The sequence below is a fragment of the Papio anubis genome, chromosome 11 (assembly GCF_008728515.1).
Source record: "Papio anubis isolate 15944 chromosome 11, Panubis1.0, whole genome shotgun sequence".
In the NCBI taxonomy this organism is placed as follows: domain Eukaryota; kingdom Metazoa; phylum Chordata; class Mammalia; order Primates; family Cercopithecidae; genus Papio; species Papio anubis.
In genome coordinates, this window is record NC_044986.1 from 7,704,405 (window position 1) to 7,731,371 (window position 26,967).

The following is a 26,967-nucleotide window of genomic DNA, read 5'->3' on the forward strand; positions in this document are numbered from 1 at the left end:
TGTAGTCACTGGAGAAAGCACTCTGACCATACCTTTCCTGCCTAATAAAATCCTTTCAGCTTGCCTGATTTGTTGCTTCAGTGTCTGTTTCCAGGGTTACTGGCGAGATTGAAGATTTTTCAAAACTGTTTATTAGTCATTCGTATTTCTCCCAGAAGTCCTTGATGGGACTTTTTAAAAAAGCAGGCAGAAGTGGGGATGGGGAAGGAACTCTGAGACAGGAGCAGAGGGAGAAGCGCCATTCCCGCCCTTCCCTGGAGCCTGACCCTCCCATCCATCTGCGCCACAGCCCCGCCTCTGGCCTCCCTTTTTAACTCCAGAGCTACATCCTGGAAGACTGGGTCTCTTCCCTGGGGTGATTTCCTCTATTAGGACTTCTCCCCTTGATCGTCTTCCCGGAGACATTCCAGTGGAAGTGGGAAGGGAGGGGACGTCGACCCTCCACACTGGCCCACAGTTGGATGGAGAGTTCATTAGGACCGGGTGCCATCCCCGTAACAGACACTAGTTTCCCACTGGCATGCGTGGCAGTCAGCCTTCCAGATGCCCGAATGACCCACACTTCCCCGTATTCGTGTCCTTAGGCAGTCCCCTCCCATACTAAATGACAACTGGCCCTTTGTGTCCAGTAGAATATGGCAGAAGTGACCGTGTCTAATTCCTGAGGCTGGTCATAAAAACGAATAGAGCTTCTGCCTCGCATTCTCTGTCTCCGGACATTCACCTTTGCAGCACAGCCACTGTGCTCTAAAGAAGCCCAGACTAGCCCACATGAAGAGCCCACATACACTGAGAAAAACCGAGCTCCCCACCTTTAGTCAGTCTCATCCACCACTGGAGTAAACAAGCCTTCGAGTGTATCCAGTCCCCAGACTTTAAACCTTCTTCCTGAGACCCCAGATAATCCATCCCCTGTCTGAATTCCCAACTCATAGAATGGACATTGTACACCATGAAGTTCTGGGGTGATTTGTTATGCACCCCTAGTAGCTGAAACAAAATAAATAATAAAATGCCAATAAAAGAATTTCATTTCAGTATTGCCGTCATTAAATATGAGCACATTGAGATTTTCAATGTCTAGCAGAGGAGGCATCTAGAAAACACTTTTTTGTAAAGAATCAGAACTATTTGAGCACTAGACCCTATGGCTTGGCTTATAGACAGCCACTTGGAATACTGTATTTCTTACGGTCTTAAAAATGCATGGTACGTGATCCTACAGACACATACCACAAGAGGGCAGGTGTACATACTGGAATCGGGCCTCGCAGACCTAACCCTAATCTCTCAGTGACTTAAAAAAAATTTCATCGAGAGGGCAGGTGTACCTACTGGAATAGGGCCTCGCAGACCTAACCCTAGTCTCTCACAGTGACTTAAACAAATTTCATTGATGATTTCGTTTCATATTGATCACGGTGATGGATAGACTTCGGTTTTGAAGAAGTGAATCTACATTTCAAAACCCAGCCAGCTGGGAAGGCCTTCATCCCTAACAGTTAATTTAACAATGCCATATTTGTATTTATTATAAAATATATTTTTGTAATGAAAATACCTACAATTTCATTACTAAGAAAAATCGAGCTGCTGTTTTTAAATGTCAGTGGGATGAACATTTCCTGACTTTATATCACCGAGTGAATGCAGATATGCTATTTACTCAATCTCATTTATTTCATAATGGGATTAAATAATGCTTCATTATTTCATAATGAACAAAGTAATATGTGATTTTGAAAAAAGAAGCAATTACACTGATTTTTCTTTCACCTTAGAATCTCTCCCCATGCATTCTGACATCAAAATAAACTAATTCATTGGGTAAATTTGAAGTCGCCTCAATTTCTTCAAGAAAGATGAGGAAACAGGCTTCTCAGAACCTGGGGTTTTTCTGATTACAAATTGTTTTTTCAAAATATCTTGTATGAAAGTCAGATCGTCTCCATCACAGGGTGTTCCTTGTACACCACACAGTCAGTCCTTTTTTTGTGAGTGACTAGTGCTGGTCTCTGCAGCCCAGCTTAATTGCAGTTATGATGTAGATCAGGCTGAAATATCAGACTCTGACTGATGGCTTACTTGCAATTTGCCCTGCACAAATTCCTAACTACAGAGAGGCCACGGAGCTTTGTGACTGAGAGACTGGGTGTAAGTCATGTGACTGGTCAATGAAATAGCTTTTCTTAACCTCGGCTTTCTCACCTGTCAAATGGAGCTCACACTTCTATTTTCCCCAAGAGGATGTTGTGAGGAATAGATAAGGTAGTGGATATAAAGCATGAAACTCCGTGCCTGGCACATGTGTCATCAGTGCTCAGGAACTCTTCTGTCCGCCCCCCACCGCAGTCACAAATCTCGGTGATCACGCATCACCTAGGATGTCTGTGACAATGTCTGGGTCGCAGCAGGCACTCCCTAGACAGTTAACTACTATTATTTTTTACCCTCCAGCTTTTCACTCTATAACAATCTTTAGAAAGGATTTTGAAAACAGAGATGGCGGATGAACGCTGCCTCTTCGTTACCAGCTGCGTACTCATGCAAGATCTCGAAAAGCACTTCTAAAAGATTCCTTCAAAACGATGCTCCATTCCACACTTCCTTCCTGTGTCCAGAAACCTAATTATCATCATCGGGAGAAAAAAGCCAAGACAAATGAAGCCTTTCCTGGTCAGTGTTATTAGAGACTGATACGCTCATCCATTCCAAAAGAAAGCAACTGCTAAAAAGCAGCTTCTTTTCTTTCCGTTCTCCTCTCTGAAGGTTCGCTGCAATACGATTCCAGGAAGATTTTGCGCAGCAGCCGCAAGCCCACACCAGAGGCCACAATAACAAATAAGATATAGACAGTGGGACATTAACTGTGCTTCCATGTCCAGGGTGCTGAGGTGGAAATCATTTTCGACCGAACATGCGCTACTTTGCAGCCTGTTAGCATTAAGCAGGCACAGCTAATGCAGTGACTCCAAATAGAATCCTTTAAAGCTTTGCTCCCTTCCGCGGCAGCACACAAAGCCAGATGTTTTTATAGTGGAGAATTCTACATCAGCACACTCGCATTTTTTCCCTTCAAGTGCCAAATGCTTCTTATCATTACATGGTCTCAAATACATTTTATTAATAGTTTTTTTCAAGGCACCAATAAATTGCATAACCTTTAACCCGTGAGTGTAAGCACGCTAAATTCAGACAGGCAGCAAACCGTGACTCCAGTCTTACAGTCACTTGGGTTAGCCTGGACAAGTCTCTTAATCTCTCATTTGGATAATCTTTGAAGAGTCTCCTGTGGCTTTGACATTCTAAGTGTTGCCACCTGGCACCTTTTCAAATCCACCGGTGAGACTGGCACCCTCCTCTGGGCTCTGCAGTGCCCTGTGCTGGCGTCTGCAGCTCCCAGAGCTCTGTTTTATCCCTTGGTGTCCCAAGGACTCATGCAGACCTGGATGTTTCTTGAGGACAAAACAGGAATGGTGTCCCCTGGAGTTGTGCAATGTGGTGGCATTGTTTATTTGTACATTTGTTGAACAAACGATAGTATTTTATGACGTAGTTCTGATTCAAAATATTTGTTTCACTCTTTTTATTAAAATTAAGATAAAAAAGATCAGGGTTGTTTTAGAACGGTGTAAAATGCAATGCTTAAATAGAAAATGATGTTTTAAATTAAATACATGCTTTCAAGAATGTAAGTTAATAGATTTTTTTTTTCTGAATGACTTAAACATGACTTAAATATTCTAACAAGCCAATGGTTTATTGATCAGAAAAACTTAGGTATTAAATTACTGGCTGAATACTGCCCTAGGAATCCCATTTGTCTTTAGATTATAGGGTGATTAATTTGATAAATAGCCAAGATATATTTTCATCTCTGTAACATCTAAAAGCATAACCTAATGTTCATTGTTCTTCTATCCAGATACGTTCTAAAGTAGTATGTCTGACAGCACAATTAAGGATTTAAATATTTTACAAGTGTCAATATGCCCCAAAATCAGATTAGTGAAAACATCTCACTTACATGTATTTAAAAAATCTTTTTCTCTCAAGGTTCTTCTCCTACTGGAGATACAAAATTTAGCAAATCCTGTTGACTCTGGAAAGTGGCAAAGAAGGATTTAAATTAATCCAATGCTTGAGGTGGGACCTGGGGCTGCTTTCCAAGATCCTGTTATTCTTTCATTTGCGATCCCACCAGCCCACTCCGGAAACTCCCTCCTTCCCTTTTCAGTCTCCTCTCTTCTATTTCCCAGGCCCCAGTGGGAAGGAGCCTCCGGGAGGTCACGCCCGGAGGGAAGCGCAAGGCCATTAGACATCTCTGACTTCCTGCCATCTCGGGTTAGACCAATAGAAACCTCTGAGTAGCTTGGTTTGTGTGCAGGTTTCTTGCACTGCTGGGACCGACTGTGGTGTTCGGTGTTGGATTTAGTGCTCCCCTGGATCCCATTGCTTCCAGCTGCTGGTTCCAAGTTCCCACCTCCCTGGGAAGCCCTCCCTGATTGCCCTCCTTCTCCCCACTTCATGGCCTCTGTGTCTGCTGCATCACAGCTTTAATGCCTGGGAGAATTCTCTAGTTTGACATCAGCCTTGTGCACTTGACTGTGAGCTCTCCAGGGGAAGGAAAGGTTTTTTTCTTCATTATATCTTCACTTCTGCATGGAGCAGGCACTCACTATGTCTGTTGAATGAGGAGTAAATGAATGAATGCACAGACAAAGAAAGGAGATGAGATAATGTGCATGAAAGTGCTCTGTAAACAGCACAGCACCACAGCAGGCACCTGAACGTTAACGACTCTTCTGTCAACATTGGCCAGTCCTGACGCCAGGCCCGGGACATAGGGGGACTCGGCACTGTCTGTGGAAAGTGAAGGCAGGGAGGCTGAATGGGGAGCTGACTGTTGCAGAATGGGCCCCCAGCAAGCAGAGTCTGAGGTGGAGTTCAGTGTGCAGGGTGTTTACCAGGGAGGGCTGGTGGGACTGAACTTGTAGAAGGGAGCAGGAGGGAGTGGGACTGGGTAATGGTAGAAGTGTGGCTTCTTGGCTGACCCCAGGTGTGCTCTGAGCTGGAATGGCCCTTCAGAGTTGTCCTGAGTTGGGCTAAGATGGCCTGACCTTTATCCCCGGCACTGATCTGTGATATGGCTCGCCCAGGAAGGGGTGTAACCTTGGATGAGGTGGCTCTCTGCAGCCGTGGTCCCCAAAGGTGTCTATGAGAGCAGGTGATGGGTTATGCCTCCTTCATGGCAGGGGGAGGTCTGAGTTGCACACCTCGGTGTCCACTATACCAACTCCGACAGAACCCATGACCGGAGGGAATGTGCTCAGAGCTGAGGAAATCCTTCACCCGTAGAAGAGGTGGCATCGGTTGGAGAAACATAGCCTGGTAGATACATAGAAAGTCTTTGCCACGAAAGTGGCTTTGCAGTGGGTCAGGTGCCAAGACTAAAGAGTCCAGGGCTGGGCATCTGGGATGTTGGCAATGTTCTGTTCCTGGCTCTGCGTGTGAGGTTGCATCTAGTTGAACATGTATGACATATTTACACTTCTACATGTTATGTAAACTACATCTCAATAAAGTTGTTAAAATTCGTTTAAAAATTTATAACAACTGTGTTATGTTTCACCTTCCAGTCTGCCTCTTATTTCTCCTTTTGAAAGAGAACATGTCACTGGGGTTTTACTACACACAATTCTGCCAACCCCCAGATGGAAACAAACATTTTTAAACTAAACTATGAACTGATCCAGAACATCGAAATAACCTTTGGATCAAATCTCACTTTTACTTTCAATTTGGGCAACTCTCCATCCTCTACTCAAACCCTTTAATGGCCTCCCATGTCACACTGCACATCCACAAAGTAAAACATTTGGATTTGGTGGGGGAGCTAAACTATTTTCAGTTCCTGTCACCAAAGTTTAATTGAACACTTACTTTGTGCTAGGCCCGGCATCTGGCTCTGGGCTTAGACCCGGGGCTGAAGAAGGCAGTCCTGCCCGGGAGGGGCTCATGTCTGCTGGGAGATTAGGATGCACACATATCGCCTGCGTGTCCTGAGAAAAGCTGAGTAATGGCTGAGCCCGGGGCCACCAGGAGTTCTGGGGAGGTGCAGGGATCAGCACGGACTTTCTGGAAGAGGTGTTGCCCTTGCCAGATCTAGAGAGATCGCTATCTAAATTGTCTGGCATGTCTCCTGGAAACTTTGTTTTGCTTGTGTTTGTTCTCCAGAGGCCAAGGTCACCCTGGCCTCCTCCGCAGTTATGGCTCCTGTGTTGATGGCTCTTGCCTTTGTACCTCTGTGCCTGCCTTTGTGCCCCGTCCTTATCTCTTTATGCAAAAAGCTGACTTGCTCTTAGATGGCTGTGCTTGCTTGCAGAAAGGACAGTCACTTTCTCCAGGATCTGCCCCCAAGTCTCCTCTCACAAAACCCTCTGTGCCATTTCCCCAAGTGCCCTGGACAACACTCCTTTAAAATTCATATCTTTTCTGTTTCTGCTGCTGCTTTCGGGCCTTTTTTTTTTCCTGCAGAACTATACATCTCATGAGTATTTAGTCAGCTTGAGGAAGGGTCATTCTCCACCTCCAGTGAAGATGAGCTCACCAGAACAAGCTTAGCGGGGAGTGTATGGAGACCTCAGGGTTGAGGCTATGACCAGCCCCACCAGTCATGACCCATTGCAGCTCTTCCTCAGGCCCCTCTGACCTGTTTTGCAGGACAGGGTTGAGAATCAAATCCTTGGGTCTGGTTCAGAGCCCAAACAGGCTCAGGACTGGAGGACACGAGGATGCCTGCCCTGGGTTTCCCCACTTTGTTCTCTGGTCTCTGACTACCTCCAACACTCACCTATGTGGAGCCGTACCTGCCCCCAGCTCAGGGAAAGGAGAATCCTGCCAAAATTCACATGGACATTGGTGCCTCACTGTCATTTGGGAAGTTCTTAGGGGGATAGTGAATGGCAGGGAGGGCTTGGGAGGAGATCAAGATATTCCACAGCCAGACTGTGTTTTGCTTCCACAAACACTAGGATTAACCTGCCTTTCTGAGCCTGTAACAATTCACAACTGGGAGAAGGGACTCAGAACTACAGAGTTTGTCCAGCTTAGAATCAAAAAGTTACTGCAGATAAATCTGAAAGCAGGGACATGGAGAATTAGTGATACCAAGAGGGAAAAAAAATCAACATCTTAGAAAACCTTCCAACCTGTCCACACGAGTTAATCCCACCAACTCTCAGACGTGTGTCCACTCTGAGGTGAGGATAAGATGATCCCCATTAATATGTTCCATGCCCTCTTTCCAGAGCCAAAGCAATGAGGCGACTGATTATTTATAGATTCAAACTGCATAGACAGCCATTCAAAATAATTTACATCCAATCCTTTCTTTAATGTGTTATTAAATCCCTGGGTACATATTTGCTGATACAACATTCACAGCGAGACTTTGAAGAGCCAGAATGAACATAAAGTGCCTTTCTCACACTTACAGAGTCTCTTCAGACTTACCCATCAGTCCCGTACAGGGCCTCCCACCTTCCTGTCTCCGGGCTGTGCAGGGTTTGGTTGATCAGGGACTAACAGGAGACTTGTTTTTTTTTTTGGTTTTGAAACCAGTCAATCCTGGGGATATTTCTGAGTCAGTTTCATGTTACAGATATTACTAAACAATCATGAGATAATGCAGAAAGACAAATCTCTCCCAGTATTGCTGTGCTAAATGTGATGGTTGTGTGATGGTTAATACGAGGTATCAATTGGACTGGATTGAAGGATGCCTAGATGGCTGGTAAACGATTGTTTCTGAGTATTGTCACCAACGAGGTGACAATACTTTGCAGGGCTGGGCAAAGTTCTCCAGAAGGCTGTGTATACCCTGAATCAGCCTCCAATATATGGTCCTGTTTCTCCCATAGCCTGGATTCACAGGTCTGGGAGGGTGTTGCCAGAGGAGATTGACATTTGAGTCGGTGGACTAGGAGAGGAAGACCCACCCTCAATGTGGGTGGGCAGTATCCCAGCAGCTGCCAGAGCAGCGGTGGCTCATGCTCTTGGAATTCACTAGTCGTACCATGTTCTACATCATCCTGAAGCAGCTGGATTGACAGAACAGTGGAATGGCCTTTTGAAGTCACAATTACAATACCAACTAGGTGACAATACTTTTCAGGGCTGGGCAAAGTTCTCCAGAAGGCTGTATATACCCTGAATCAGCCTCCAATATATGGTCCTGTTTCTCCCATAGCCTGGATTCACAGGTCCAGGAACCAAGGGGTGAAAGTGAAAATGGCACCACTCACCATCACCTCTAGTAATCCACTAGCAGAATTTTTGCTTCCTGTTACTGTGACATTATGTTCTGCAGGCCTAGAAGTCTTAGTTCCAGAGGGAGGAATGCTGCCACCAGGAGGTGCAACAATGATTCCATTGAACTGGAAGTTAAGACTGCCACCTGGCCACTCTGTGCTCCTCCTGCCTCCAAGCCAACAGGTTAAGAAGAGAGTTATAGTGTTGGTTGGGGTGATTGACCTGGACTATCAAGATGAAATCAGACTACTACTCCTCAATGAAGGTAAGGAAGAGTATGTGTGGAACACATGAGATCTCTCGGGGCATCTCTTAGTATTACCAAGCCCTGTGATTAAGGTCAATGGCTCTACGGCCATACCATGCTGAATGCGCCCCATCTTGTCTGATCTTGGAAGCTAAGGCCAATGGGAAACTACAACCCAATCCAGGCAGGAACAAATGACCCAGACTTTTAGGAATGAAGGTTTGGGTCACTCTACCAGGTGAAGAATCATGATCAGCCAAGGTACTTGCTGAAGGCAAAGGGAATACAGAATGCATAGAAGAAGGTAGTCATCAATAACAGCTATGACCACGTGACCAGTTGTAGACATGAGGACTGTAATTGTCATGAGTATTGTCATGAGTATTTCCTCCTTATTTTGTTAAAAATATGTTTGTGCATGTATACACCTGTACTAAGGAAATATCTTCATTTTATTTTCTTTCTTTTTCCTTTATCACGTAGCATAAAATTTATTGACGTCATATGAGCATTTAAGCGTTGTTTGCTTTATGTAATAGCATTTAGGTTAAGGATTAGTGTGCTTCTCCTTGTACGAAGGATAGCTGTATTATGTTAGGCATAATTATGACCTTATTATTGTTTTTATGTGGGGATTAAGTATGATTTCAGGAGACGTGTATGAGTGACAGGTTGATAATGGGTGGACTTGTGATGGCTAATATAAGGTGTCAACTTGATTGGATTAAAGGTTGCCTACATGGCTGGTAAAGTACTGTTTCTTGGTGTGTTTGTGAGGGTGTTGCCAGAGGAGACTGGCGTTTGAGTCAGTGGACTGGGAGAGGAAGACCTACCCTCAATGTGGATGGCAGCATCCCATCTGCTGCCAGCAAGGCTGGAACAAAGCAGGTGGAGAAAGGTGGGATGATCTGGCTTGCTGGGTCTTCTGACTTCCTTCTTTTTCCATGCTGGATGCTTCCTCCCACTCCTGTCCTTGGACATCAGACTCCAGGTTCTTTGACCTTTGGACTCTGGGACTTGTACCAGTGGCTTCCGGGGGCTCTTGGGCCTTTGGCCACAGACAGAGGCTACATTGTCGGCTTCCCTGGGTTTGAGGCTTTCAGACTTGGACTGAGCTATTGCTGGCTTTTCTCTTTTCCAGTTTGCAGACGGCCTATCGTGGGACTTCGCTTTGTGATCATATGAGTCAATTCTCCCTAATACACTCAATTTTATATACACATATGTCCTATTAGTTCTGTCCCTCTGGAGAGCCCTGACTAATAAAAGTGGTAAAAGCAATGTCGAAAATGACACACTGGGAAGATATACACCACACCAGCACATGAAAACATGTCACCAATCATTAGGGACATGCACATCAAAAGCACAATAAGATAACACCTCTCATCTGTCAGGATGACTACTATTAAAAAAAAACAACAACAGAAAATGCCAAGTGTTGGTGAGGACATGGAGAAACTGGATCCCCTGTGCTCTACTGGAGAGAATGTAAAATAGTGCGACTGCTTACACACGGGGGCTCCTCAAAGAATGACAAATCGAATTACCACATGACTCAGCCATTCACGCCTGGGTATGTATCCAAAGTATTCTTTGGATATCTACTCTATATATTCTATATACTCAGGAGTGTATATATCCCCAAAGAATATTTTGAACATATACACAGAAGACATTTGCAGGTGTTTGGGGATACTGTATCTGTATACCTATTTTCATAGCAGCACAATTCACAACAGCCAAAACATAGAAACAAGTGTCCACTGATGGATGAGTGAATACACAAAATGTGGTCTATCCATACAATGGAATGTTATTTAGCTTTGAAAAAGGAAGGAAATTCTGACACATGCTACAACATGGATAAATCTTGAGGATATTATATTAAACAAAATAAACCATCCACAAAAAGACACATGCTATATGATTCTACTTAATTGAGGTTCCCAGAGTAGTCAAACTCACAGAGATGGAAACTGGAATGGTGGTTGCCAGGTTCTGGGGGGAGAGGTTCTGAGGAGTTACGGTTTAATGGGTACAGATTTTCAGTTTTGCAAGATGAAAATGTTCTGGAGATGCGTTGCACAGCAATGTAAATTATCTTAACACTACTGAAGTATATATTTAAAAATAGTTAAGATGATACATTTTATTTTATGTGCATTTTACCACAACTAAAAACAAATTGACTTGTGATTGCCTCCTGGCAGCAACTGTCACTGGCTCCAGCTAGTGTTCTGGCCTGGGGTGTGTTGTGAGTCCTTGACTGTATCTTCCTGATCCCCGTCTGCCACGGTCTGACAAATCAGTGCTCAGCACATCTTCACTGAATGTCAGAGGAAAAGAGGGAGACAGAGAGGAAGGATAGAAGGAATGAACAGAAAACTCACAAAAGATAAATTACAAATGGACAGTAGCCAAAAGAGGAAATGTTCAGCTTCACTAGTAATCAAAGAAAAGGCCATTAAAGCAACAATGAGTTTCCATTTCTCTCGACAAAATGAGCAAAGATTTTTATTATTATAATTTAAAAACCTAGTGCTGGCAAGGATTTGTTGAGATGGGTGACTTCAGACAGCGCTGGTTCATTTCTGTAAGGAATGTAGTAGTATATATCAGCAGCCCTATAAATGTTCATAGCTTTTAAACCAAGAAGGACAAATCCTAGGGGACTGACAAGATACTCAGACAAAGATTTAGGGGCAAAGATGCATGTTACAGAGTTACTTATAACAGCTCAAAGAGCAAAGCTAAATATCTAGCAAAAAAGAGAATGCTTAGGTATAAGATGCAATGTTTTGTAGCTACTGAGAAATCATATTTTACAAGAATATTTAATGATGTGAAAAATTTTTACAATGATACATGCAACTAGGTGATATATACATGTATATATAATACACACACATACACACACACACACACACACATATATAGTAAAAAATGGTCGGGTGAGGTGGCTCACACCTGTAAGCCCAGCACTTTGGGAGGCCGAGGTGGGCGGATCATGATGTCAGGAATTCAAGACCAGCCTGGCCAACATGGTGAAACCCTGTGTCTACTGAAAATACAAAAATTAGCTGGGCAGGGTGGTGTGCACCTGTAATCCCAGATACTCAGGAGGCTGAGGCAGGAGAATTGCTTGAACCTGGACCCAGGAGGCAGAGGTTGCAGTGAGCCAAGACCGCACCACTGCACTCCAGCGTGGGCTACAGAGCGAGACTCTGTCTCAAAAACAAACAAAAACAAATTACTTCACCATCTGAGCATCCAGAAAGTGCTTGGAGACACAAAATGATGAGGCATGGTCCGTGTTCTCAAGGAGCAGAAGGCATGGTGGTGGAGACCTCTACTATAAGGAGAGGGGAGTGTGGGTGGTGGCGCTGGGGCAGGTACCAGGGATGGAGCCCAGCAGAGGTTGTGCCTGCATGGCTTTGGAGGATTTGCACCCTTGTCTCTGCTTCCCCTGAACTTGGTGGTGGTGCCTCCTGTTGATTTTGTTCTTTCCCGCCATTGCTTGTTTTCGATGCTCTGTTTCTGTGATAGGTTTATGGTGCTTTAGGGTTTACTTTTCTCCATGATCTATCTTGGCTCAACTCAACCAATAACAGATATTCCCCAAGGCTTATCTCTTTAACACCGTCACTGCAGCAGGCTTGTGAGTCAGTGTTTAAGTATCACTCGACTTGCATCTATTCTGGCAAAGATAACCTTTCTTGGAGATCAAGGTCTGGAGGGTGGGCAGGACCTGCACTAGCTGAAGGCCATTGTATCAGGAGCCTAGGCTGGGGAGCTGGGAGGCAGGCACCTCCCTTAGGAAGTGGGGAAATGAGAGCTAGAGAAGGACAGTCTTGTCCAAAACAGGGTGCCAGCCCAGCGGCAGAGCTGGGACTGACTCTAGCTTTCCTGACAGCTGGGCGGGGCACCTCAACACGCCACTCTGCTACTGTTCTGCTCTCAGTCTCTCAGCTGGAGGGGGCAGGTCTTTTCTTCCAGCTGGAACACTGGACTCCTGCAGTGGTGCAAAGAGACCAGAGCAGGCTTTTGGTGGGGGTGGCTGGTGGCTGCCTTTAGTCTTGATATAAAAATGATGGAAATTATCTCTGTGTGCACATCAGGAGACCATCCAGATATCTTTTAAAATTTATGATTGAAAAAAATTTACAACCCAAATGAAATCTAGCCATTTTCTTCTATTTTGGTTTTATATAGTTTTCCTCCCCCCCACTCCCCTTTTGTAAAAAACGCTACATGTTCTGGAAGTTTTAGCAGATGCGATAAACAAATCAAAGGTGGGCCGTGTGCGGTGGCTCACGCCTGTAATCCCAGCACTTTGGGAGGCGGAGGTGGGCGGATCACGAGGTCAGGAGATTGAGACCATCCTGGCTAACACGGTGAATCCCTGTCTCTACGAAAACTACAAAAAATAAGCCGGGCGTGGTGGTGGGCGCCTGTAGTCCCAGCTACTCGGGAGGCTGAGACAGGAGAATGGCGTGAACCAGGAGGCGGAGGTTGCAGTGAGCGGAGATCGCACCACTGCACTCCAGCCTGGGCAACAGAGAGAGACTCCATCTCAAAAAAAAAAAAAAAAAAAAAAAATCAAACATGCGCTTTGCAACTAGTAAAAGTAAGATAAACTCAATTACTTTTAGGTATGACGTTTGCCTGCTTATAAAGCCCAGAGGATTACTAAGGGAGCTACTGCAGGTAAGAAGAGGACAGTTGGCCAATGAGCCAAGGCAGACCTCTGGCTGCAAACTCGCAAAAAGGCTGGATAGGATATAAATGTGTAGCTATAAAGCTATATATATAGTAATGTGTGTATATATACATATGTAAATATATATAAATGTATATTAGCTGAGCTAAATAGAACAGGTGGGGCTGACAGAAAGAAACAGAAAGCCTCAGGTCCCCTGAGTGGTAACAGAAGAGCAGATACAAGTGCTTGGCACTTTGATGGGTGCTGGGGTGTAGTGGCTCACGCCTGTAATCCCAGCACTTTGGGAGGCCAAGGCGGGTGGATCACCTGAGATCAGGAGTTCAAGACCAGCCTGACCAATATGGTGAAATTCCGTCTCTATTAAAAATACAAAAATTAGCTGAGCGTGGTGGCACACACCTGTAGTCCCAGCTACTCGGGAAGCTGAGGCAGGAGAATTGCTTGGACCTGGGAGGCAGAGGTTGCAGTGAGCCGAGATCGCCACTGCACTCCAGCCTGGGTGACAGAGGAAGACTCTGTCTCAAAAAAAAAAAAAGAAAAGAAAAAGGTGTGGAAAAGAGACAGTGCTGAACCCTTCATGAGGCTTGCAGGATATAGTAGAACACAAACATTAATCAAAGAATCACACACGCAGAAAATACTGTCATTGTGCAAAGTGCTATGAGAGCAGGTACCTGGTGTTCAGGAGGCATTTTACCTGGCTGGGGAAATCAGAAAAAACACAAGCAGAGACCGACCTGAGGGACAATTTCGTTTTAACAGTAAAACATGTAAAACAAAATCTAAAAGAACAGAAAGAAGACACAGAGGGATAATTTGGAGGTAGGGCTTATATTTTTCTTTTAGCATAATACTAAGGAAAAACATTGCAAAATTTGACCCTGTCAACATTTAAAACTTTTGCTCATTGAAAAAAACACCATATGCAAAAGTAAAAGGCAAAGTGCAAATTGCAAAAAAGGTTTGCAATAAGCCTAGGCAAGAGTTAAATTTTTCATATATAAAGAGCATTATCTATCAATAAGAAAAAGATACATGCACCTACAAAAAAAAAAAAAAAGAGAGAGAAAAACAGGCTTAGAACTGGACAGTCTCACACGCACATTAAAGCAAGTAAATACAGAAGGCCAATAAACATCTAAAAATATTTGCCTTCTGTTGTCATCAAAGACACATGGATTACAACAATAGCATGTCTTTTTATTTATTCAGCTTATGAAATTGGCAGGGATTTGAATGTTGAGGTATTAAAATGTTGAGGAAAGTGGCAGGAAACAGGTGGGAATATAAATCGGTACAATTTTTCTGGAGGGCAATTTGGCAGTATCTATCAAGCACTTTAAAAATATGCCTACTTGGTAATTTCACTCAAATAATTTATCTTAAGGAAATCAGTATGCACATGTGCAGAGATTGTGTGAAGGATATTAACCCCAGTGTTATTTACAATAGAGTAAAACTGAAAACAACACAACTGTCTAACAAAATAAAGTATGGCAGAATACTAGGCAGTCATTAAAATTTGCATTGTACAGGAACAGCTAATGTTGCTGAAAAATGTTGACAATATATGGTTAAATGAAAAAAAGGCAGATTACATAACTGAAAAATTCAAATAAGGAGGCCAGAACCACACATTCATGGAAACGTGAGATAGCATAGATAGCACCTGTGACTGGAATGACACTACCAGTTGGGAGGGAATGGGTGGATAATCCAATGAATGACACTGGGATAATAGATTATCAATATGAAAAGATAAAATGAGAGCATTATAGCACACTAGAGACAAATGTAAATGCCAGATGGAAGAACAATCTGTGAAAAGAAAACCTAAAAACTTTTAGAAGAAAATATAACATCGTATCTGTATGATCTCAGGAAGACAAGGATTTCTTAAGTGACAAAGAGGGCAAAAACCATAACATAAAATATTGGCAAACACTACAAGGTTAAAATTAAAAAAAAAAAATCTGTACATGAAAAGATAGATCCTCAAGATGCAAAGGTTGCTACAGAGTGGCAGAAAATGAATTTGACACATATGAAAGAGGAAGAATTATCTCAGAACATTTGAGTACCAGCTTCTTCAACTTTAATACGCATGCGAATCACCAGGAGATCTTTTGAAACGCAGGTTCCAATTCAGGTGGAGGTTTGGGTGGGGCCTGAGAGTCTGCATTTCTAGCAAGATTTCAGGTGCAGTGTATGCTCTGCTCCAAAGATCACACTTCGAAAACAGCAGGATATACAGGACTCCTACTGTGAACCCCCAAATTGGGGTTCAGCCTGGGAGGCCATCTGGGTTCTTGACTTCGCGCAGGAAGGAATTCAAGAGTGAGCCACCAGAGTAAAGTGAAAGCAAATTTATTAAGAAAGTGAAGGAATGAAAGAGTGACCACTCGATAGGCAGAGCAGCCCCAGGGACTGCTGGTTGGCTATTTTTATGGTTATTTCTTGATCGTATGCTAAATGAGGTGTAGATTATTCATGAGTTTTCCAGGAAGTGGCAGAGAATTCTGTGAGGGTTCCCCAATCTTTCAGACTATTTAGGATAATTTCCAGCTATTGCCATGGCATTTGTAAACTGTCGTGGCACTGGTGGGAGTGTCCTTTAGTATGCTCATGTATTATAATACATGCATAATGAGCAATAAGGCAACCAGAGGTTGCTTTCATCACCATCTTGGTTTTGGCAGGTTTTGTCCAGCCTCTTGACTGCTTCCTGTTTTATCAGCAGGGTCTTTGTGACCTGTATCTTGTGAAACCAGTCCTGCCAAACTCCTACTTCACTATAGACAAATAAAGGAATATAACCCCATACTAAATTTGGTGAAGGGTCTGAGCAGGTAATTCTCAGAAGAGAGGAACCAAACGACCAATAAACACGTGGTGTGAGTTAGGATGGGGTTGCTGTGGCAACGTGCATCCCCACAACAGAAGTTTCTTTCTTGTTCATATAAACAGGGCAAATATTCCAGGCTGGTGAAGGGAGGGGCAAAGTTCTCTCTTCACAGCTCACAGGGTTCCTGGCTGTTGGAGGCTCTGCCATCTTCAATATGGTAGTTCCAAAGCTGCCGTAGGAATTAAGCAGCTGAAAAAAGAAAAGAGGGAGAAGGATCCCACATGGGAGGTTTTCCTGGGCTGGACCTGGAGATGGTAGCGGGTTGCTACTCACATTATGTTGGTTAGATCTCCATTCAAGGCCACAGCTGAATGCAGTTGAGCTTGGGAAATATTTAACCGTGCCCAAGAAAAAGAGGAACCATGCTGGGTGACCGGTTAGCAGTGTCTGCCACACATCTGAAGACACTGAGCTCAGGCAATTAAAACCATAATGTGATTCAATTCCACACCATTGAATTGGCAAAACAAAACATAGATAGAGCCACCAACCAACCACACAACTCCACACAGAGAATGTTCCCTCTCCCACCTCTCCAACCCCTTCCCCTGTGAAAAATTTTGCTTTTTTTTTTTTTTTTTTCTTTTTTTGAGATGGAGTCTCACTTTGTTGCTCATGCTGGAGTGCAGTGGTACCATCTCAGCTCACTGCAACCTCCGCCTCCCAGGTTCAAGCCTCCTGAGTAGATGGGATTACAGGTATGTGCTACCACATCCAGCTAATCTTTCTTTCTTTCTTTCTTTCTTTCTTTCTTTCTTTCTTTCTTTCTTTCTTTCTTTCTTTTTTTTTTTTTTTTTTAGTAGAGGTGGGGTTTCACCGTGTTGGTCAGGCTGTTCTCAAACTCCTGACCTCAAGTGATCCGCCCACCTCAGCCTCCCAAAGTGCTAGGATTACAGGTGTGAACCACCGCGCCCGATCCTCCTGTTTAAAATTTTTATTCCGTGCATGTATTAGCTCTAACATACCATTAATTTCCTTTCGTATAATGTTGTTTCCTGTCTGCCTTCCTTCTCTAGACTGTCAACTCCAACAGGGAAGGGGCTATTTGTCTATGACGTTAACTTCTGTATCCCTAGTGCTGGCACACAGTAGGCCCTCAACAAGATGTGCTGAGTGGGGAGGCTGAAATAGGGGTGCTCCAGGGGGCATTCTAGTCTTCCAGTCACACCAGCCCACGGCCCAGACACCAGACATATAGGGAGTTCCCAGTCCCTCCAGGCGTCAGCCACGTGGTCATTTCCAGCTTACGGGTTTTCCCAGCTGAGGTCCCAGGCTTCGTGGAGGAGAGACAAGTTTTTCCACGGTGTCATCTCAGATTCCCAACCCATAGTATCTGTGAGCATAACCAATGACTGTTGCTTTCATTCTTTAAAGTTTTTTGTTTAATTTTAAAAGTCAGTTTATTAAGGTACAATTTATATTTAGTAAAATGCATCTCTTTTCAGTATACCGTTCGATGGCTTTTCATGACAAATGTAGTCATGAAGCCATCATCACAACCAATCCATAGAACATTTCCACCACCTACACACTCCCCTCTAAGACCCGAGCTTTGGGGTGGTTTCATATACAGCAAGACTCACAGGAACGACACCCTCCTTTCTCTTTATTGTGAACAGTGTCCTTATTTAGTGACTGTTTTTTTTCCCCCTCTGGAATCTCCTTTCCTGTGAGCTCCTGCTAGACCAGTTTCCTCATCAGCCTCCAAGCTCTGCGAGAGCCAGATCTGCATGACTCGTTTACCGTAGCTGCTCCTATGCCTGGCACAGCTCTGGGTTCACAGTAGGTACTCATTAAACCATCGTTTCACGCATGGAAGAAGGTGATGGCACCTGCTGGTTCTGGAGACTTGAATTCTCACTCTGGCTTCAATCTTCTATGCGAAAGTCATGTGACTTAGCCTCAGGCAGTTCAAATGCGAGACGGGGTTATAGCTCCCGATGAAAAGGCTTATGGCATGGAGGCAGTTCAGCTCATTGCCTCAGTCATTTGTTTGTCCAGTAAATATGTATTGAGCACTGACTATGTGCTGGGCACTGTACTAGATGCTGGGGATGTGCAGGTGGACATGAGCAGATGGAGTTCTTATGCTTCCAGGGCCTACCAGCAAGTCGGGGAGTCACATGTAAACCCAAGGAGCACACATGTGTTCTGAGACACTATGGCAAATGAGTATGTGTTTCTGTCCTGAGCTCAGTGGTTCTACAGTATTCTTTGGCACCTGAATGAATCCCCATGTTCTCTTGCAATCATTGCTCAGGAGGCAGAATTGTTCATATTTGCTGTCAAGGTTAGAGATGTTCTGAGAATCACCATGTTTATACTAACCACGGCTCCTGAAATAAATGTGGGGAGGGCAGAAATGGGCAAAACCACCAGGCAGTCTATTCTCTTTCATAATCTCTGACTTTAAAAATGACAAAATAGACCTTTCAGATAAACCAATCAGCCTCACAAATATTGTCCAGGATTCAATCTGGGGACTCTTGCTTGACAGCACTGGAAATTACAAATGCCTTGCACTTCTCCTGCAATGACTTTACGCTTTGGAAGGAAGTGTGCTGTCTTATAAATATTTCCCATTATGGAACTTTTTGGTAAGTTCCTAAAGTAATTTTAGATCTCAGCTAGGTTTGCTCTCCCTGCTGCCCAATACAATATCTTCCAGGGCTGCAGCACTGGAGCGATCTAGAGAAAAGAGAAATTAAGACAATTTTCTAGCTTTCTGTAAGCATTTGCATGTGAATGAAGGCATCCTGCTGTTTGATAAATATGATATGTAGGAAAACCATGAGAATCAAAGTTCACATCCAGTTGGGCCCTTTATGTGTACGTTGTGAAGGTTGCTACAAAAAATGTGATAATATCTTTGCAAGTATATGACTAATGAGAATACGTATAGCACATCTGAGACGGCTCAAATGTGTAATTATTGTGAGGATTTCACAGACACATAAATATAATGATCTTCAGCTAAGTAAATTGCTAGCTACCAATGAAATAAATAGAGTCCCTTCAGAATTTGAAATAATTTGGAATGGTAGGTGGTAGGAAATGATTCACCTTAGCTGTTATCTCCGGAACAGTAATACAGAAATATATCTGCCAACTCTGGTGCATTTACATTGTTCTTCATATCCTGTAGAGTTTGTCAGAAGAGCTCTGGTCCCTGCCGACTTCCACCCCCTGATTTGATAAGCTACAGCACAGCACGGCTCAGCACTGGGTAGGAGCAGCTAATATTGTTTACCGTGGTAGGCATCCCAGCCATAATATTTTTCCAAGAAACACTGATGTGTTTAAAGGTCAGGTTGATACTGATTTGACGGAATAACGTAAATTCAACTTTCTAGGAGTAAAATGGTGTACATGACTTGGTTTAAAGGTTAAACTGTTTTTTTGTGCACTGGATAGGTCAAAGATACAAGACTTTAATACACAAAGTATAATTACCTGTTTGGACAGACAGGAAGATGTGGTCTAGGGTTTGGATTTTCGGAGAGATGTTTGGAAACGTAGGAATCTATTGATGTCTTGTCGTTCTTGAATACGTTTCATTATAGGGAAAAAATAAATCCTACAAGGGTGCTTAATTAGAAGGACTGTCAGTTTCCCTTTTTCTACATATATGACTGCTGGGATTCCAGGAATTGATTTTTTAGAACACGGCCCAACAGTCTAAGAATGTCTCCAGATACAAAGTTCCCTCTGGGCTGGTAAACTCCCGAACAAAAAAAGTACAGAGTGGGTGCTAAATAAAAGCTCGGTTGATGAATGACTTAAATGCATCGTTGATTTTAGTCCACAAAGTTGGTTTTAATAAATAAGATGAAAGGTGAATAGATTCCCTGTAACTAGAATCTAAAAATAGATAAATCTGGCTGGACATGGTGGCTCACGCCTGTAATCCCAGCCCTTTGGGAGGCTGAGGAAGGCAGATCACCTGAGGTCAGGAGTTCAAGACCGGCTTGGCCAACATGGTGAAACCCAGTCTCTACTAAAAATATAAAAATTAGCCAGGTATAGTGGCAGGCGCCTGTAATCCCAGCTACTCAGGAGGCTGAGGCAGGAGAATCGCTTGAACCCAGAAGGTGGAGGTTGTAGTGAGCTGAGATTACACCACTGCACTCCAGCCTGGGTGACAGAGCGAGACTCCATCTCAAAAATAAATAAATAAATAAATAAACATCTTGGACCCAGAACGTTTTTTTCATTCATTTCTTCACTCTCTTTTGTTTTCACTAACAGATTTTAAAGCACTGACCACATTGCTGCACAATGTTGCGTATGGAGACTAACTGGGAGGGCATGATCCTGACCTCATAGACTTTACGGGCTAGGAAGAAAAATAAGGTGAGTTGAGGACATAACAGGAGAAGAAGAATGATAAGGTGGGCCCAGCTACCTTGCGTGCTGTGCCTGGGCACAGGCCCCACTAGCATCCTTCTCCCCTGTCCCAGAGAGCAGCCATCCCCAACCTTTTGGGCACCAGGGACCAGTTTGGTGCAAGACAATTTTTCCACAGACCAAGGCTGGGGGGATGGTTTTGGGATGATTCAAGTGCATTCCATTTATTGTGCACTTTATTTCTCTTATGATTACAGTGTAATGTATAATGAAATAATTATACAACTCACCATCATGTAGAATCGGTGGGAGCCCTGAGGTTAGTTTCCTGCGACTAGATGGTCCCTGCTGGGGGTAATAGGGGACAGTGACAGATCATTAGGCATTAGATTCTCTCTCTATTTCTTTCTTTGAGACAGAGTCTCGCTCTGTCACCAGGCTGGAATGCAATGGCGTGATCTTGGCTCACTGCAACCTCCGCTTCCCTGGTTCAAGTGATTCTCCTGCCTCAGCTTCCTGAGTAGCTGGGCTTACAGGTACACACCACCACGCCTGGCTAATTTTTATATTTTTTGTAGAGATGGGGTTTCACTTTGTTGACCAAGATGGTCTCAATCTCTTGACTTCGTGATCTGCCAGCCTTGGCCTCCCAAAGTGCTGGGATTATAGGCGTGAGCCGCTGCCCCCGGCTCTCTTTTTTTCTTTATTTGTAGAGTCAGGGGTTTCATGATGTTGCCTAGGCTGGTCTTGAACTCCTAGACTCAAGTGATCCTCCCACTTCAGCCTCCCAAAGTGCTGGGATTACAGGCATGAGCCACTGTGCCCAGCCTAGATTCTCGTAAGGAGCGTCCAACTTAGATTCCTTGTATGCACCGTTCACAATAGGATTTGTGCCCCTATGAGAATCTAATGCCACTCCTGATCTGACGGGCGCAGGGAGCTCATGCGAGTGATGGGGAGGGGCTGTCAATACAGATGAAGCTTCACTTGCTCATCTGGGCTCCTGCTGTGTGGCCTGATTCCTAACAGGCCACCACCTGGTACTGGTCGGGGAACCCTGCCATCGAGAGCTCTTTCTCCTGGCTCTGGTCACATTTTATGGGAAACATGTCTCTTTCCCTGAGGACCCCTCCCCGACTTATCAACTCTGACATACAGACCCTCATCCTAGCTCACTGCTCACTAGCAGGTACTTTCTGAGCTTCTCGGGTCCTGGGGGAGGCCTGGACTGAACCGGGATGGGCCCCTCATCCCCTAGCGCCCAAGTTCTTACAGTGCAGTATAAGAGCCAGACGTTTGGAGTTTGCCTGACCTGCCCGCTGGGCCCAGCCAGTACCTCCTGTCACTCTTTGCTCGGTGACAGGGGGCACTTTGCACTCTAGAAGATCCTGTGTTCAGGTGGAGGGGGTGGATCATCTCAGGCTGCAGGAGTTGGGTGGGGAGGGGAGGTTGTGGCTCTGATTTTCAGTATTAGGACTGTATAGGGGAACTGTGAATATGCTATCCTTCTGACGCCTGGCACTGTGGACACGAGGTTTGTGCAGGTGGCCGTATGTCCTGTCCCAGGAACCAGCCTCCAGGGCTGCCATGCTTCAGCAGCAGCTTAGCCTGTCCCCAGATATTGCCATCAATTGCATGCCAGTGTTTTAGAGGTGAGAATGATTGCACAGCCTTATTCGTGTCCACTGTGCAGTATAAGATTCATCAACAAGTTCCCCTGGGGGCTGGGTTAGAGAAGCGAAGCACTGGGTGGCGGGGGCAAGGACTAGTGGGGGAAATGGGTTCAGGCGAGGGGCAGACAGATGGGGACCACTAAGAGGTGCAGAGGGGAGACCAAGGGCTTTCCTGTGACCTCTGCCCTGCCCACCCCATCCTCGGACCCCTACCAGGTTTCTGGTGCAGGGATGGGGGCACAGGTCTTTGGAAGTCGGAGAAATCAAAGTGGAAACCATCTGGTAAGGGAACCATCCCTTCCTGTAGTTTCTGGAGGGGGGCCATGGGGAGGAGTGGTGCTTTTATTTAAGTAGTTTTATTGGGCAAATGGCACTCTTAGGATAGGAAGGCTGGTTGGCCTTGTCTGTAGATGGTCATCACTCCTGAAGAATGGTCCGAATCTCTTTCTGCCCAGTTCTGCCATGCTTGGCCTTGGAGCCATGTTCACCTTTCCATGCATGGCACCAGGTGGGCCTGTGGGCAGGGTCCAGCTGGGTGGAGCCTTCCTGGGCCCTGGAGAGGATAGAACTGGAACCGCAAGCCACACAGGTCCCCGTGGAAATCTCCAGGTGTCATGTAATCATCAGGCTGTCCTCGAAGTCTTCATTTGCACCGCATGCATTTGATGCATTCTTAACAAGTATTCCATGGAAAGGATACAAATGTTAATTCTTTAAAAAGAGAACAGAATTCTATGTGGCATAGAAATATAAACACATAGAATTTTTAAAAACCTGGAGGGAGAGAGTTTGGAAATGTGTCTTGACTTATTCTATAACTTCACCTTTGCCTTCTTCACTTTATCCATTTCTTCTCTGTCTCATCTTTGATTTGTGTCTTTAAGACACAGAACAGGCACTCACAGTGTGTTTGTTGAATGAATGAATGAATGAATGAATGATGAAAGAATGAATGAATCAAGCACAAGTCAGAGTAATACAGCTGCCGGGGAGCATGAGAAGGAGAGATGAATCCCAGTGCAGGGAATCAGATGGGGCTTGCCTGACCCCTGAAGGATGGATAGAGGGGAACAGCACGAGACGGGGCGGAAGGTGTCCAGTGGGGCTTGGGGAGTGATGAAATTCTCCTTGGCTTGAATACACAGTGGTGGAGGCATGTGATGGGAGCTGAGAATTTTTTTAATTAATGAAAAGCGCTTTCCCACTTGTGTCTTTAAGCACAAGAATGACAATATTCACTTCACATTTCATGGTGAAAATGAAGGCCCTGGGTATCCCGAGATGTACCTGCCAGGAGATGGGTGCTGGACCAGCCTCATATCCCACATAAACCAGGCAGTGTCTCTGCCTCACTAAGTCACAGTTAAGTCCCCTCCTTCTCCCCAAGACACTCTTGCCCCTTCTTTTTGACAGGCAAGGAAGCTGAGGCACAGAGTGGCGGTGGCCTGCTCAGCAGATAGAGGCAGAGCCCAGGCTGGCCTCCCCTTTCCCCCTGCAACACCTCCCTGGATTTTGCTATAAATCTGTTCACCTCCCTGCTGGGGGTATGAGGACGGTCCTTGGATGTGTGTCTGTGTCTTTGGCAGAGCAGCAAGAGCAGGGAACAAGGAAGACTCCCAGCATGCAGGTGCTGCCTCTGGACCTTGTCCAGGGCGAGGACCCCAGCGTGCAATGCATGGAGGCTTGCCAAGGCTACCACTGCCTCCAACTGGTTAGCAGGTCAGTGTTCCCAAGGGGTGTCTGAAGAGTTCATGGACTGTGATACATCAACATCCCCCAAATTGTCCCAGGGTCACAACTCAGATGTAAAACTGAAGCAAGGGACTGCCTGCTAACAGTTGAGGGTGGATGGGGCCCCTGGATCCCCAGTTGAGCCATCAGCAGTGGGAAGCAACTGGAAGCAGTGTGCACCATCTTTTCCCCAAATTTTCTAAACCAAGCTGGCAAGCTGGTGAGCACCGTTGTGCATAGGTAATAACTCAGCCAGAAACAAGTGTCATGATTCACATGCTACAGCTAATGTCTAGCTAATATCCCCCAGCAGGGATGAGCAATTACAAATTCCTGAATTATCTTCACTGTCTGTAACTCAAACAAACAAGCAATCATCTGTTTCCTTAGCTAACCCCCCTTGGGGCTATATGGCTAAAAGGTTGGGAGAGAGTGGGCCTCTGAGATGGGAACCTGGCGTTGCCACTTCCTGGTTATGCCTCTTGGGCAAGTTACATGGAGGTCCCCATTCATATAATAATTATTATAGTTTCTTTAATAATATACTTGTCTTATAGAGTTATTGTGAAGATTAAATGTGATTATTAATTAAAAGTTCCTCGAACACTGTAAACGTACCATAAATGTTAGCTGTTATGACTAACTGAAATTTAAACCAAAAATATTAGGATGTGGGCATTTATAGATAAAGTATGCTTAGATTTCACAAACATGTTTAATTTTCCTGAGTCTTCTATTTCAACCAGAGAGCCAAATTGAATCAACACTTATGCATGCCAACTCCTCTGGCCAAACGAGAAAGCTAAAACAAAATTGCTTTTGGACTCAGCAAATGTACTGTATTCTTTAGCAATTGCTCTTGCTTGCTAAGGTCATCAGTGAGGCTCTTGGGATTAGTGCAGTTCCAGGTAGGATCCAGATAGAAATGGGCTGCGGTATTCAGCGTCTCACGTTTACAGAATCAAATCGTTGTGCTCTCTCATAGACAGGACTCCATGTACCCTTGAAACACTAATGAGATACCAAGAGACTTTCAGATCGTTCCATGGGGGTTATAATTAGAAACAGAATGATTTGTGTTTAGCTTAAAGATGGGACGGTTGTCCTCCTGAGCTCTTCAACTCAAAGGCCATTGCATAGAGGGTTGTGATTGGGACCCTGGGGTATCGCTGGGGGTCCTGAGCAAGTGACTTGACTGCGGTGACTTGACTCACTTTCCACAAATGTAGCATGTAGGGCTAGATCCAAGGGCTTTCTTTTTTCTGATTTTAAGTAATTCAAATAGAAACAGAAACTCACCCACATTAGCTGAAGTAAAGGAAGGTCTACCAGAAGTACAACAGGCTCAGGAGTCCAGGATTCCAGCAGCATGGATCACACAGGTATGGTGGTAAAGGTTGGAGACCCACATGATCAATCCCAAGACATTTTTCCTACCTCTCTTTGCATCTGCCCACCCATATCTCTTCCTTCCTCAGGTCTCCAGTCTCTACTCCCTCCTCAGCCCACACATGAGCCAGCACAACCTCCCTGGGCCCCTCTACATCAACTTGTCCAACTTATCCCCACAACCAACTCTCCCAACATTTTAGTTTTCTCATGCAGACTTTCTGAGAAAGTACTTGGATTGACCCAGCTCATCTTACTAAGAAGATGACACAGGTCATAAGTTACCCACCAGCCTGTAAACTAGCTCCTCTGCTATGGGCAAGGACTCATTTGTGTTTGCTGCCTAAACAAATTGGATCCAGGCCCAGTTTCCTGAACTGGGCTGGAGATGTTAGGGCTGAATCAGACAGCCAATCCTGAAATGAGAGTCTGAAGCTTTCTAATTCCCACGTGTCTTAGGACAGCATGGATCCTGGAGTCTAGGGCAGGACTGAGCCAGGGATTGGGGGTCTCACAGGCACAGCTTCCATTGAGGAGGGTTGGGGTGGCCTGGAAGCCAGGGAAGGTCCACCTGAGGGGCCTCACATTTACAGATGGGTAAACTGAGATGCGGAAAGGGATTTACACTTTTGAAACCTCTGACCATTGCCCATTCAGAAATATTGGGCCACACATACTGCCCAAGGTAATTTATAGATTTAACGCCATCCCCATCAAGCTACCAATGACTTTCTTCACAGAATTGGAGAAAAACTACTTTAAAGTTCATATGGAACCAAAAAAGAGCCCACATTGCCAAGAAAATCCTATTCCAAAAGAACAAAGCTGGAGGCATCACGCTACCTGACTTCAAACTATACTACAATGCTACAGTAACCAAAACAGCATGGTACTGGTACCAAAACAGAGATATAGACCGATGGAACAGAATAGAGCCCTCGGAAATAATACTACACATCTACAACCATCCGATCTTTGACAAACCTGACAAAAACAAGAAATGGGGAAAGGATTCCCTATTTAATAAATGGTGCTGGGAAAACTGGCTAGCCATATGTAGAAAGCTGAAACTGGATCCCTTCCTTACACCTTCCTTACACCTTATACAAAAATTAATTCAAGATGGATTAAAGACTTAAATATTAGACCTAAAAGCATAAAAACCCTAGAAGAAAACCTAGGCAATACCATTCAGGACATAGGCATGGGCAAGGACTTCATGACTACAACACCAAAAGCAAAGGCAACAAAAGCCAAAATTGACAAATGGGATCTAATTAAACTAAAAAGCTTCTGCACAGTGAAAGAAACTACCATCAGAGTGAACAGGCAACCTACAGAATGGGAGAAAATTTTTGCAATTTACCCATCTGACAAGGGGCTAATATCCAGAACCTACAAAGAACTTAAACAAATTTACAAGAAAAAAATCAAACAACCCCATCAAAAAGTGGACAAAGGATGTGAACAGACACTTCCCAAAAGAAGACATTTATGCAGCCAACAGACACATGAAAAAATGCTCATCATCACTTGCCATCAGAGAAATGCAAATCAAAACCACAGTGAGATACCATCTCACACCAGTTAGAATGGTGATCATTAAAAAGTCAGGAAACAACAGATGCTGGAGAGG

At 44.5% G+C, this 26,967-nt stretch overlaps 1 protein-coding gene and 1 long non-coding RNA gene across 2 annotated transcripts in view; both read left to right on the forward strand.

Moving 5' to 3' along the window:
* TEX36 (testis expressed 36) overlaps positions 1–2,487 on the forward strand; it is a 45,006-nt gene extending 42,519 nt beyond the window's left edge. Inside the window, exon 5 of the mRNA XM_009215600.4 lies at positions 2,458–2,487. Coding sequence (XP_009213864.1) covers positions 2,458–2,472 — 15 coding nt within the window. The 3' untranslated portion in view covers positions 2,473–2,487. The remainder of the gene's footprint in view (positions 1–2,457) is intronic.
* A 14,544-nt stretch (positions 2,488–17,031) lies between these two features.
* LOC103887805 overlaps positions 17,032–26,967 on the forward strand; it is a 29,964-nt gene continuing 20,028 nt past the window's right edge. The window contains exons 1-2 of the long non-coding RNA XR_002524502.2: positions 17,032–19,417; positions 20,440–20,544. This is a non-coding gene — a long non-coding RNA (uncharacterized LOC103887805). The remainder of the gene's footprint in view (positions 19,418–20,439; positions 20,545–26,967) is intronic.